General features: G+C 37.8%; 2 protein-coding genes and 1 pseudogene across 2 annotated transcripts; all 3 read right to left on the reverse strand.

The window, feature by feature from the left end:
* Positions 1–1,162: 1,162 nt before the first annotated feature.
* LOC126593891 (uncharacterized) lies at positions 1,163–3,879 on the reverse strand (annotated as a pseudogene).
* A 1,483-nt stretch (positions 3,880–5,362) lies between these two features.
* LOC126594525 (uncharacterized) lies at positions 5,363–6,861 on the reverse strand. The gene has a single exon (XM_050260879.1). It carries the CDS (start codon positions 6,622–6,624, stop codon positions 5,893–5,895), a length of 732 nt encoding a protein of 243 aa, XP_050116836.1. The 5' UTR covers positions 6,625–6,861; the 3' UTR covers positions 5,363–5,892.
* A 4,127-nt stretch (positions 6,862–10,988) lies between these two features.
* On the reverse strand, positions 10,989–13,741 carry LOC126593359 (protein CHROMOSOME TRANSMISSION FIDELITY 7-like). Its single transcript, XM_050259406.1, has 6 exons — positions 13,378–13,741; positions 12,844–13,111; positions 12,638–12,733; positions 12,092–12,160; positions 11,485–11,822; positions 10,989–11,245 (listed from the first exon to the last, which is right to left on the reverse strand). The coding sequence occupies exons 1-6, from the start codon at positions 13,551–13,553 to the stop codon at positions 11,101–11,103; spliced, it is 1,092 nt and encodes a 363-aa protein (XP_050115363.1). The 5' UTR covers positions 13,554–13,741; the 3' UTR covers positions 10,989–11,100.
* Positions 13,742–13,885: the final 144 nt, after the last annotated feature.

Here is a 13,885-nt window from a genome sequence, read left to right on the forward strand (position 1 = left end):
CCAACAAAAAGCCTTAGCATCGTGCTTTCAAAAGTCACTTTTTCTAGCCTCTCACATGGGTTGGGTTTATTGATGCCACTTATCAATTTTAAGAATAAAAGGGTTGTATTAGGGAAAATCGAACTCTTAACCTTTCTTGTTGAGTTACTCTTAACCCATTACAGAACACACAATTTACGATTAGAATAAATTTTTGTGCACAATCTTATGTGTGCTCCTACCTATGCATGTGTTTGGGTGTTGAGCGATTAAATCTTCTGAACTCATTTTATATGTCCATTTTTGTGAGCTTTATCATTGATTAATATTATGTGAGGTCTATCATTGATTAACATATGTTAAGTTATGTCGCAAAGTCAAAGAAAAGTAACTAAGTTTTTATTTAGGTTTTTTATATTAGTACCCCACAAAATGTTGAATGCACCCCATATTAAAATTTAATATTAAATAACTTATTTATTCTATTATGCAATGGCAATTTTGACCTTATTAGGTTAAAAAACATTAAAAAGTTCTATATACACCCCAAATCATTTTTAACGTATTATTTATCTTCTTCAACTATCAAAACCCCTCCAACCCTCTATTGTTGAACAAAATCCTAACCAATAAAACTACAAATATGTTGATTGAGAAAAATTATTTTTGACGAATGAAACACAAAATCGATATTTCGAAAGCTTCACATGAGGTAAAGCTTCATATTATTTATTGTTTTAGTGACTTTGACGATATCGATAATTATTTAATCTTGTTTTTGATGCATTATTCAAGCTTCTATGTTCGTATTCATCTTTTAGGGATCACAGAGATTACATGAAGAATTAAACATCTAAAATTACCACCAAATATTAAAAACAGACAACATGGGTTTTAATGATGGAATTGAAAACAACCCACTTATGCTTTAAATCTCAGGCGGCATCTTTTGTCAAAATTTTAGTCAGCGTTATTTGTCCAAATTAAAAGCTTTACAAGATTTGAGAAACGTTGGTGTCTAGAAAATATGGGGTGCATATAGAAAATGTAAGGTGTATATTAAGAATATGGGGTATAAAGGTATTATGGGGAAGAATGTGGGGTGTATTAAGATAATTTTTAATTGAAAAAATAAATGTGAGGTGTATTAAATTTGTGGGATTTATTGAACAATTTGTGGGGAGTTAATATAATAAGCCTTTATTTATTCAGCAAAATCAAACCTTACAAAGTGAAGGGAAAAAAAAAACACACAAGTTATTGGTATCTTACATTTCTTCTGCACAAAACTCAAGTTAATTAAACTTCCATTCTTCTTCGATGAACAAGACAAAATACCACAGTTTGAGAAAGGTCACAAAAGCTCAATAAGTCCAGTCTCGAGGCAAACCAGCATTGGAACAAACGCTTTTGATGGCTTTAATCTCCTCCCTATTTCTTAAACCTACAACAAAACATATAATCAATAACTGAATCATGATATTTGGATGAAGAGAAATGCTAAGGGGGCCTCTAAAAAGTAGAACACTTTATGAACTTTCTTTAACGTCAGTTTTTACGTTAGCAATATAAAATATTGAGCTAAAAACATAAGATGACAGAGAATTCATGAAGACTCGGACTTTTGAGAGAATCCCTTAGCATTTCGCTTGAAAGGATAAAATTCTTGTTTGCAAACATGACAACGTGCATGCTACCATTAACTGCCTTGAATGTATAGACGACTGATAGTCGTATTCTATGGTAAGTGATTTTCACACCGTCTCTTTTTAAACATGTTTCTTCTTCCTTCTTATTATTTTAATTTTCTTTGATTTATTCAATATATTTAACGTCAATCTTTCTCAACTAAAAACAAATTGCTAAAAAACTTAATTGAAAACACGTAGCTCAAAGAAGGCATATGTCTTCTTCTTACAATTTGTGTAAAATGCACGCACTGTTTCATATATCGACACAAAACACTTTGCAGACAGCAATGAAGTAACATATTTAGACGTGATACCAGAAGTTAAACAAAAGTTACACGAAACAGAAACTAACAAATGGATCAACACACAAACAAATATCATGTCTTCAAACACAGAAAAGATGCAGGCCAGAACATGAAACGGGAACGCTAAGATGGTTGTGCACAAACCTATTAGACATTGTAAAGTGTTTTAATTTTTTAACATAACATTGCGTACTTGGTTTAATACCACTAATCACTAGACGCCCCGTTTCATCTAACATATAAAACAAAACAAAACAAAACCATACTTTGCCTAGGACAAAAAAAGACTTGGAAGGAATTAATTACTGACCCTGCTTCCCTTTGACCTCCGGATTACTGGCGGTGGCGGTGGCGGTGGCGGTGGCAGTGGTTGTGGTTGTGGAATGCAAAACCCTGGGATGAAACACGCCTGTGCCTCCACAAATCCTCCCAAAACGACCCATTGATCCATTCCCTCTACCCTGGAATGGCAAAACACGGTTTTGCTGTCTCTTCTGAATCCCATTTCTGGTTTCCAAAAAGCTACCAACCTGCCCAAATATTACAAGTATATTTACACTAATGTGGAAATAAATTTAGGGAACTTTAACGAAATGCTCTCGGTATTATTTATTTTATTGAAAAATCACATTTTTACAATAAAAAGTCAATCCTGGTACTATTCACTTTACCTTTTATTTTGTCTTCATCGTTAAAACTCAAAGTTTTCAAATCATTTTCATTAGTTTTACTATAAATTTAATTGCAATCTCACCATTTTCGATGTTCAAACTTAGAGATCGCTCTAAATCGTAGTATTAAATAACAATACTTTTATTTATTAAAGTAAGCAAAACATTTGAATACAGACTTAAGGGCAAAAAAATCCGGTTCAGTTTTATGGTCCTGTATTTACCTGAAGTTGAGCCGGGTTCATAAACTGATAGTGGTAATGGAGGTGTTGAGTCCCGTACCCATGAAAAATAGGACCTTTTTGTACAAAACCATGGCTGTCTGTCGCTGAGATTAAAGTACCTCTGGGTCAAATAATCAAGCTGGGTGGACCGGACCGCCGGTCTGACCCGGTGCAAACTCTGTAAAAATACAAAACACCCCATGTTAGACATTCATGCAAAGCAAAGGGTGTAATGGAAATCAAGCTGTGTGTGTGAGTCAGGAGAGAGAGAGAGAGAGAGAGAGACCTGAAGATTTGAAAGGCTTGGACTTTGGTATTGTTTGAGGAGAGAGAGAGAAGCCAACTGCCGAGCGAGGTTGTCCGTGGTATTAGAGAAATGGTGACGGCTAAGTGTGGAGGTTGAAGAAGCTGCTTCGTTGAAAAAAATATCAGATGGAAGCCACAGTTCACCGTCGTCGGGATTTGGTGGAAACCCAGCCATTTTTAGCATAAACCCAGCAAACTTCACACACCCAACAAACAAAAAATGAAAATTTCTCCTTGCAAATATGCAAACACTGAAGAAAAAATCCAACAAAAACAGAGAGAAAAAAACATAGAAATATCAAGAGGGTGGATTTTAAAGGTCTAAAAGCGGCACTGCGATATGGACAAAAGTTAATTTTAAAACGACGTTACATCTCTCTCTCTCTCTCTCTCTCTCTCTCTCTCTAAAGAAGAAAGAAAATGAGTCTGTGTGTTAAGGCCTGTATGGTTCCCAAGAAAAACGAGTTTTTGGAAACTAATTAATGAGGCACTGAGCAATTTTCAGTTCCAACTTCCAAGGCTTCAATGGAACTAAGAAAATTTTGAAAACACCCCAGCCCAGAATTTATTTACAATGTCGTGAAAACACGCGAGTTTCCAAAATTTCCTTACAAAATTAATTTAAAACCTTACATAGGAAATTAAAGTGGTACCAAACAAGCCCTAGTTGTATCACCTTGAAAATGAATGACATGGAACGGGTTTACCATCACTATTCACCACTACTCATTGATATTCTGTAGTATTTTCTTACGTATTAATACATTATTACGGTTGCAATAAAGATTGCATATGGATTTGCAACGGTAGAAATCCAACATCTGTCTTATGGACACGTGGCGGTTAAATGAGGATCAGGGTGATGAAAGATGTACGCGGGTGGTGTGGGAGAGGTAACGCGGGAACGTCTGATACGTTTTGCAGGCACCAAATCAACGGAACGGATTTTATCGGCCACCACTTTGATGAGACTCGTCCTTTTTGCACACAAAGGATGGGCTACGGTGTGGGTGTATTCAAATAAGTAAACATGCACCTCTTCTTTTTGTTTTGGGTTATTGGTCGGGCTCAAAACTCACTCGTTTGGGCCCATTGTTAAGGAGCGGGTACTCCCTCGTCAGAAGGCTAGGTTCGAGGGACAACAAGCTGGATGGGTCCGTGGTCCGTGGCCGCACGCCAAGGTGCACCTATGTAGGTCTTGGCTCTAAGAACTTGTTTGGCAGCTCGTATAAAGATTGCATATGATTAATTATGCTGACTTGGTTGTTTGGTGCAGTTATGTATTAATCATGCCTAACCATTTGTGTGCGATTCACATCCGCTTAGTTATACTTCTCAAATTAAATGTATAATTCAATACAGTTTGATGTACCAAGTTCTTGTCCGTTATTTTGATGGTCCCCTTGCTCAAGGTGGCCAATTCTATATCAGTTTCAAGTTTGACATCATTCAATTATAATGAAAGTTTGAAGTAACACCTCTTTGTTTGAAAGCCAAGAATGAATTTTTACCTTTATCATGTTAATTGAGAATTCGAGGTTATGCGATGAAAGTGCATGTCACGAAGAATTTGCAACGAGTTTTGGTGAACTTTTGGGTATTAAGATGAATTTTGGGCATCAAAGTCCCCATGATCGCCTTAGTGTCTCAACATCTCGACTGCGTTTGCTGTCAAATGCAAGAGTCGAGCGTTCAGTTCAAGTATGAATGTCCTAAATGTTGAATTTTAAGACTAAAATGTTATGTATATTTTACGAAGTAAATTTAATGAATGAGAAAGGAAAAAATAAAAATGTAAATAAATTGAGATTTGATAATAACACTCTGTTGATAACACACATATTTGGATAACTCTCCATTCAAGTGCTAATAATTATTTTTAATTGCGTTGATGGATAGTTTTTTGAGTTCAAATTGCGATATTCATCATTATTTTTAATTGCATTGAAAATAACACTCACACTTTACATCATAATTTTCAAAAACTCGTAACAAGCTCCAAGCTCCAAATAACAATCTTTTAACTTGAAGATCCAAAATTTTCTTTTATTTACTTTTGAGACAATTTTTTTAATTGGACTTTTGAATTTATTTTATTTTTATATTAAATTTTATTAAATGCTTTTTTTTTATTTTTTTTACTAAACGCTTTCAAAGTATTTTTCATACTCATAACGCTTTTAAAATACAGTTTATTAATGCGCTTTATTTTATTGTCAACAATTCTCGGATCACATAATCCGTTTTTTAATAAAGCACATCTCAAACAACGAAGCAAATGATAAAAACCCATAATTATACAAGCCCTAGAAAGTTTCTAGTAGAAACTGAGGAGCCCCTCCATTACTACTAATAACCTAATTCTAATTGGGATGGGAAACTAATCCAATCCATGGAATTACAAAAAACCCAAACCCAGTTCCTCTTCCCAAACACCAAATAGGAAACATCTTTCCTATCCAGGCAGCTACATATCAGTTTCAATTCCACCTTCCAAAACCCTAAATTGCACATTCACCCCCAAAATCTCACCTCCAATTTCCTAAAACGACATCGTTCTCAAACACTTTCGTAACCCCATACGACCATATCCACAAAATATTCACACCTTAAATTATGTCATAGTCAGGTATACCTTCCTTATCGTATACCAAACCGCATACTATCAATCTCGCTATCACCAACCAATTAAAAACCCCAGAAGGAAGTGACCTTTCTAGTCGGACCCTTTAACGGGTCGGGAAATCGGACCTGCCGGCGACCTGAACCCGAAAGTCACAGGGTCGTAAGCGCACCAGTGGAACCCGACTTCGCTCCCCATCTCGTTCGCCCTCGAACACTCCTCGCATACCGTCGCTCCACTCCGGCGGCCCAGCCCGAGTCCGAGCCCATCGGCTCTTCCCAGGCCCATCTTCATCAAGTACCTCTCATTCTCAATCTGCAGCTCTCTGACCCGATTCTCGTACTCGACCCGACCCGCAAAAGGCATGGCCAATCCGGCGACGTTTTCGATCTCCATGCCGCGCTTTAATAGCATAACATTCTCGAGATGGAGATTCTTGTTGATTGGATTTTGAGCTCCAAGCGACGCCGTGTTACGGTACTCATCTTCTCGGAAGTCCTGGTGGTGGTGGGGGACCTGGTAGTTGTGATTCTTCCGCCGCCGCTCGCGCCTCGACCGCTTGAGCTCCACGAGGAAGAAGCAGTTCTTCTCGCGAGAAATCGCGCTGAAGTTGACCTTGCCGGTGATGGGGATTCGCTGGCGGGTCTCCGGCGAGGAGAGGAAGACGGTGAACTGCCCCGGCAGGATTCCGATCTTTTGACTCAGAGCCGACAGGAACCGCGAGAAATCAAGCTTCGGATAGACGACGAGGTCGCCGATATCGGTCTCGGTCTCGCCGTCGGAGAAGACGACCGGGAACGAGACGCCTCTTTCGGCCTCCATCATCTTTACTATATCCCGTCTCCGGCGAGGTGACGTCAGATTTCCGGTGATAAATTCGTCGGAGTTTTGAAATCGGATGGTAAATAAGGGGATTTTTGGTGGAGGGGGAGAAATGAACAGAGGAAAGGGGGGTTTATATAGAGAGGTGTGGGGGTTTAGGACTGACGTTGTAAATATGGTAAGGCGGTAGTGGTATTTAGGGAATTATGTTTTTGATGTTTTCGTGAGGAGCCAGGTTAGGGGAAGCTCGATCGTATCTGCCAGATCACACATTCTTTTTATGTGATATTTGGATGCTTGGGGCCCAAGCAACCGAAAACGGCGGCGTTCCGGTTTGTTTGGCCAGTCTCGGAAATTCATTGTTTTTTTTTACGTTGTATTTATTATTTTTTGTTGAGGCAATATATTTGTTTTGTTCTGGTTATTAGGAAATATGGGGATTTAAAAATTTTTTTTTTCTTGAAAAAACATTACTTTCTCTTACAATATTGTTCTAAATTAGAATCGAAAACAGATATATAAAAATAAAATGAGTCTAAATCGTTATTTTTTAGTTTTATTAAATAAAGTCATTGGTTTTTAAGGTAGGAACTTAAATTAAACGCAAAAGCCCCTTGGGCAACTAATACAACAATTATCAAAGTGTAAGGAAAGCCTTACACTACTAGGGATAAAATCAAGCCAGTACAATGACAATCTGATGAAATAGAGTGTTCTAAAGCGGTTAATTTATCATTTACGAAGTTGATCTCCCGACAAACATGAACAAAACTAATACCCTCAAAATCATGGAAAAGTTTATGGATGTCCCCAAGCAGCAAACAAATTTTCCAAGGAATTGAGCAAGCACCATTCACATAACCAATCAAAACCTTCAAGTCCCCTTCTTACAATTTTCTTGTGACCAACCCTAATTGCTTGAGAAAATCCTAGACAGAGCGCTGAAGCTTCGATTAAAAACACGTTTGTATAATGAAACTTTCATTTAAAACAGATCCATCAAAGTTTAATTTAACAAACTCTCGGGGGAGGAGGAAACCAACTAATGATCTCTACAAAGGTATGAGAGGTTTGACAATGTATGTGGCGGAGAAATGAGCTTGAAATCATCCAGAACTTCATATCTAGAGAGGAAACCAAGGGGTTTAGCTCCAACAATTAAAGGAGAACCTACTTGAGAATGAATAACGAAACTTTCATTTAAAATAGATCCATCAAAGTTTAATTTAACAAACTCTCGGGGGAGGAGGAAACCAACTAATAATCTCTAGAAAGGTATGAGAGGTTTGACAAATTTATGTGGCGGAGAAATGAGCTTGAAATCATTCCTGAATTTTGTATCCACTATAATTACTTTAGGATAATGCTATTCACATATCTATTTTTACCTTATATACATCTTTATTAATTTTTTACGTTAATCTTCAATTTATTCGATCTAAGGACCGAAAATTGAAAAATGTACGTGATAAGTTTCTGAAAAATAAGGTGATTTCTTTTCTTGATTCCCAAATTTGCCAACAGACAATAAGCAAATAAAAATAGATTAAAGAGAAGAAAGTAAGGAAAAGAAAATAAAATAAAATGTTTTGAGTCTCTTCTCTCAGTTCAACACGTCACGTCAACCTCTTTCTTCTTTGCTGCCAACCATGATACACGTCATCATCCTACTGGCCATTGGTCTGTCTGATCAGAGTAGCTTTCTTCTCTCGACCAAATAGCCAAACATATTTTATAAGTTTTAAAAAATTACAACAATTATAAATGCATTGGAAATAAAATCGCCACATATTCCGTTTGCACCCTCTGGAGTGTGTTTCACAGTAAATACATTTGGGTGCCGCAGCGGTTAGTACTATGATTTAGAAGTATTCTTATTTATTTTATTTATAAGTTATTTGCTTCTAGTCACGCTCCCGTAGGCCTCATGGTCTAAAAAAAATTATGATTATCCCATCGTCAGATCTTAAATTTAACTATGTCGAAGATAGTAAAACAACAAAAGTTAAACGACCATAATTTTCTTGAATCATAGACTAGAGTTTGAGAGAAGGGTACTCTTATTTTAGAGAGGATCCTCACTAGATCCTCTAATCACATCCGTTCATTATATATCGTGCGGTCAGTTTTTGTTAGTGTTGACCCTAAAAACTACCAAGCCTACGTGGTGCGCATGCCGAGTAATCTATAAGCTAACTACGTCATTTGGTGAATGTGGGGCGTGCCAACTCGTCGGCCGAGTTTGGCCGAGGAGTAAATTTGTTGATGTTGCGTTGAGTGCGCGGCTGACTTCTGCGTCTCGCGATGGCGGTTGAGAAAGGAACACGTCTCGGCCTCTTGGGTTCTTGAACCTGAAGACAAGGTTACTATTCTTACGAAGTTCACAAATCGCCGTCGTCGGATTCGGTTACAGTGATGTTATTCGTCAGAGTAAACTCACGCCGAATCGACACCAAAGTGTAAGAGCACAAATACTCAAAGCGAATATAAGTCTTAATAGTGAACGTGGTTCGGGCGTCTGAATGCCGAACTCTAAATCCCACTTGAGAGTATCCAATCATAAAATAACTCGGCGTGCAATGCGCCGAGCTTAATAAACTGTAACACCTCATTTCGCCGAGAAGGCTAATGAGATGACCTCAACCAATAAGGATTCGGAAATCCTTCTCGACTGAGACTCGGATAGGTAACCAACCGTCCTCGCCGCAATGTTGTCGATGCCAACGGAAGATGCTGCGAGATCGGCTGATTCTACAGTAACAGAGCTATATATGCCGACTTAAGATATCACCGGTTGCTTTCACAGTGTTGTTGATGCCAACAGAAGATGTGTCAGTGAAAAGAGAAAATAAAAATCTCAAAAGTTGTTTGAGAGAATTTGCGCAGGGCAGTTGTGTGTTGAATTGGAGGGGCCTGTATGATGGACAGCCTCCTTTATTTATAGCACTGGATACCTTTAAGGTCGAGTTAAAACCCTATTCGGACTAGGTCTTCTTCTCCTGATCAAACACCAACTCGACCAATCCTATTTTCACTATAATTGTGAACCTAGTCCTTTATTAAGCCGGATTCACTTCTGGGTTATTAATCCTGCCGAGACTCCTTATTGCGCCAGGACTCGACTTGTCTTGCAGCATGACCTAGCCGACCTAGGTTTGGAGGCCCACGCACTAAATGATCCATGGTACCCTTGTCGTAAGGCCTTCTGGGTCGAGAATGATTCTATACTCGGCCCAAACTAATATTTTGGGCCCAAACAGTTAGGTACTGTTTATATTCAATTTTAAATAAAAAATTTACAATAATTAATGAAAACATAATATACGATGAACGGATATAATTTGAGAAAGATCTGGCAAGGATCCTCTGGCTCTTATTTGCCCTCCTAGTGCAAAAAAAAAGTACAGATCTGTCATTCATGTACTTCTTTTCTAGATAATATTGTATTTTAAATTATTTTAATATACATAATGGTTTGGGAGGACGTTGTAGTTATGGGAAAGGAATCATCTCCGGATCCCTTCCACTTGAGCCAACTGAGCAAAAAATCTGGAACCTTAAAATTTAATCCAACGGCTAAAACCAAGAGGGTTCCATTAAAATTATAATAATTTTAACCGTTTTATTAAATTTCAAAGATCCAAATTTTATGCTCAGTTGGCTCAGGTGGAAGGAATCCGGAGATGATCCATTTCCGTAGTTATGAAGGTTTAAAGCGTTCAACCTATACCTATAATCTACCTTCCTATCCGTAACATTGTATCAATGAAAAATACAATAAAGAGTTATTTAAACTTAAGTGCAGAGAAACAAACACGCACATTTTGGCAACAAAGTTGTTTGAAGTTTTAACATCTCTTTCTGTAGACGTCATCCTAATAGATAATGAAAAGGTCCAATTAGTTGATTTTTGGGTTTCTATATATGTCTGGCTGTGTTTGATTAAAAGGCTGAAGGTTTGAAGCCTCCAGGCATGGGGTCTCTAAAACATACATTATTAAACAAATTCCTCAAATATAATTAATTACTCTAGTGTTTTACTAAAAAATATTATTTAACATTATTAAACATCTATTCTTTGTGTTTTGAACTGTTCAATAAGGAAGAATAAGATCTCATATACTACACCAAATTTCAAATAATTTTTTTTTTTACTGAATTACTGATACACATGTTTTTTTATAATTAAGACACAAACTCACTTTGCACCGGAGTTTGAATCCCTTCCTCGTAAACAAGAGTACGTGATTTACAATATCGTCTAGTAAATAGACGATACTGTAAACTACATACATGGAGACGAGACGGATACCAAAAGGAGAGCGTAATTGGAGACAAGTGCATGAGAATCACTTCAAAAAATCAGATTGAAGAACTGAAAATAAGTTTTGTTTCTAGCTTTTAGAATTTAGCAAACATGTCAAAATTGTTTCTAAAGAAATTAAACTCAAGGCACAGATGGACACAAATATCTGTGTTTTATGGGACAATATGGTTGGTTTTGTACACCAGAAAATATCCACCACCACCAGTATAATTGGATGCCAATGCCTTTCCGGCTGATGTTGGTTGAGAGAATGCCAGTTGAGAGCGTTGGAGGACAAATCCCATGCAGAAACTTTTCCTGTGATGGAGAAATAATAAGTATATAGCCAAATGCTAATCGGAGCAGACATCGAAAAGAAGCAAGCGATTCAGTCTTCTGCGATAAAGTTAGCTGAAGTAATTTGGCTAGCAGTTTGTGATCCAAATCGCGGAGTTACAATATCATACATTTGATTGCAATTTGATGAAAATATAACAAAATCTACACGAAAAGAAAATCCATAGGAGATGATAGCAAGGGCTTGGACATGAAAATACCTCAGGGCATCTAATAACTGGGTGGCTATGTGTTTTCTTCTGTTAGATGGAGTGACCCAAATGGCTCTAACGCCGCAAACAGAAGCCACTGCTTCCCTGTCGCAGAAGATAGCACCGTTGAGATTCTCATTCAATGCTTCGGGAACAGAAGGGGCTTTTCTCATGACTTCCCTCTGAAACCTGATATCCCCAAATTGGAGAGTAGATAATTTTGCTTCATGTGTATTTGTACCACCGGAACTTCCATCAACTGCAAATGAAGAAACTTTGTGTGCTTCTTTTATTGGTTCTGCAACTAGACAGCCTGCAACCCTTTGGGACAAAATGAACAGATATACCTGAAAACACAACAGTCAGGTACTGGAAATGGAGGTCATAGTTGAATTACAGTATCCACACAATAAAATTAAAAAATTAAAAAAAACAAGAAAAACGCTTTGTTGTACTTGTAAAACTGTCAAAAGATTGGAGTTACATGGCGCCGAAGTATTCATAAAGGTCTAAGAGAAAGTGTATCCAGAAGTTAATGGTAGTTGAATAAAAGACATTTGATGCACCAAAAGTTCTGGTGGCATTTTTCTAAATGACCAAGTTAATTGTCATTCACCTTACACAACTTGTGCAAAATCCATCCATTTCCAAGCTCACTCTCCATTCTCTTCACAACTTCCCCAACCTGCCATACAACATAGTAGCCCAATTAAGCGCATCTTCGAGTTTTGAAACAGTGCCACTTATATAGGGCTCGTTTGGTGCTTGATTATATAAAGGTCGTACCCAGTGCACAAGGCTCCCGCTTTACGCAGGGTCTGGGAGAGGTGAATGTCGGCTAGCCTTACCCCCATTTATGGAGAGGCTGCTCCCAAGTCTCGAACCCGAGACCTACCGCTCATGGGCGAAGGCACTTGCCATCGCACCAAGTGCGACCTCTATGGTGCTTGATTATATAACCCATTTAATTTAAGGCATGTTCGAAGCAAGAAATGAAAATTGTGTTTAACTTGAGCTAGAAACCAGAAGGGGTAAGTTTCCTCCACTCTAATCATTCACCTCTACCTTTATAATACCTTGAATTTTATGAGTTATCCTATCCAATCCAATTCAATCCTATGATAAAGTATCAAATTCAAGAAAACATATTTTGTGTTCGAACCTTGTTTCTCTGCGCCGGAGGATCAGAATCTAACACCAAAACAATCCGACCTCCTTCCACAGAAGGCAAATGAACAACCCTCTCATTGCACCATCCCTGCAAAGTTTGGTCAGCAATTTGAGTAAACAAGCACCCATTTCTAACAATCTCATTGTTTTATCAATGGACCTAACAAAGGAGACACAAAACCTATAACGAAATTGCACCTTGAATGGAATTCCATTGGTATAGTCCTTGTGAAATGCCCTGTGAGCCTTCTCATCGTCTTCGTCTCCGGCGGTATACTTGACCCCGCACGTGGAGCACGTGTGCAGATTGAAATCAGACTGTCCAAAGTCCAGATAGAACTGAGCATAGCTTCTCTTCTTGTTCTTGGTCACTATTCTTCCCAATGTGGTCGATTCCGGCTTCCTGGAATTACCATCAGAAAAGGGTTTCTCCGGCAATTGGTTCACTGGATTTTTGTCCCTTCCTCTACACAAAGAAAAGATTGGAAGGGAAACAAAAGCAAATAAATTTAAATTTAAATTTAAACAGTCAGTAAATCAATATATTCATAAATAAACTAAATCTCAGATTTTCTGTAAGGAAAATCCCAGAATTTTAAATCCAGGCTAACCCCACTTCCTAATTGTCTTAACAGAAGCTACCCAGAAACAACTTTTAATAAAAAAAATAAAAATTGAAACGTTTTTTCTCGGCATCCAAACAGCAGAAAGCCCAGAACAAAAAACAAATACCTTTGCGGGTTTGGAGCTCTTCGCTTGTAGGTGTTACAGTACTGGTGCTGCGTATTCTCCCAGACGGTCAATTCGTCGTCGTTTTCGTTGGAAAGAAGCGGAGGCGCGGCTGCTGGGTTGGGGCAAGGGGAAGAAGAAGAGGAGGGTTTGAAGAAGGCACTGATCTTTGATTGCATTGCATGAATTCGTCGGAGTTGATTTGAACTGGATCTGATTTCATTGCGCTTACCTCATCATTTACTTTGATTTTGGCGCCAAGAAATTGGGGAAATTTTGGGATTGAGTCATTTTTCCCGCCTAATTTATTTCTTTGGGCCTTCTGTCCCTTTCGAACTAACCCTAGCTATGTTCTATTGAATTTGATCACTTTTTATTTTGTTACTTTTTATATGTATTTAATACAATTATCATCTCAATGGTCAGACATGATCTCTTAATTTACGTATATTTACATATATTACATATGATCATCAGATGACGATTCTATTAAATACATTTAAGTATTGTT

The sequence above is a fragment of the Malus sylvestris genome, chromosome 12 (genome assembly GCF_916048215.2).
Source record: "Malus sylvestris chromosome 12, drMalSylv7.2, whole genome shotgun sequence".
NCBI lineage: Eukaryota > Viridiplantae > Streptophyta > Magnoliopsida > Rosales > Rosaceae > Malus > Malus sylvestris.

Excerpts from the sequence above, each read along its gene's own strand:
- LOC126594525 (XM_050260879.1), bottom strand. The coding sequence starts at position 6,624 with ATGATGGAGGCCGAAAGAGGCGTCTCGTTCCCGGTCGTCTTCTCCGAC.
- LOC126593359 (XM_050259406.1), bottom strand. The coding sequence starts at position 13,553 with ATGCAATCAAAGATCAGTGCCTTCTTCAAACCCTCCTCTTCTTCTTCC. Across the intron at positions 13,112-13,377 it reads AGAGCTCCAAACCCGCAAAG|AGGAAGGGACAAAAATCCAG; the intron begins GTATTTGTTTTT and ends TTCTTTGTGTAG. Across the intron at positions 11,823-12,091 it reads TTTTGCACAAGTTGTGTAAG|GTATATCTGTTCATTTTGTC; the intron begins GTGAATGACAAT and ends TTGTGTTTTCAG.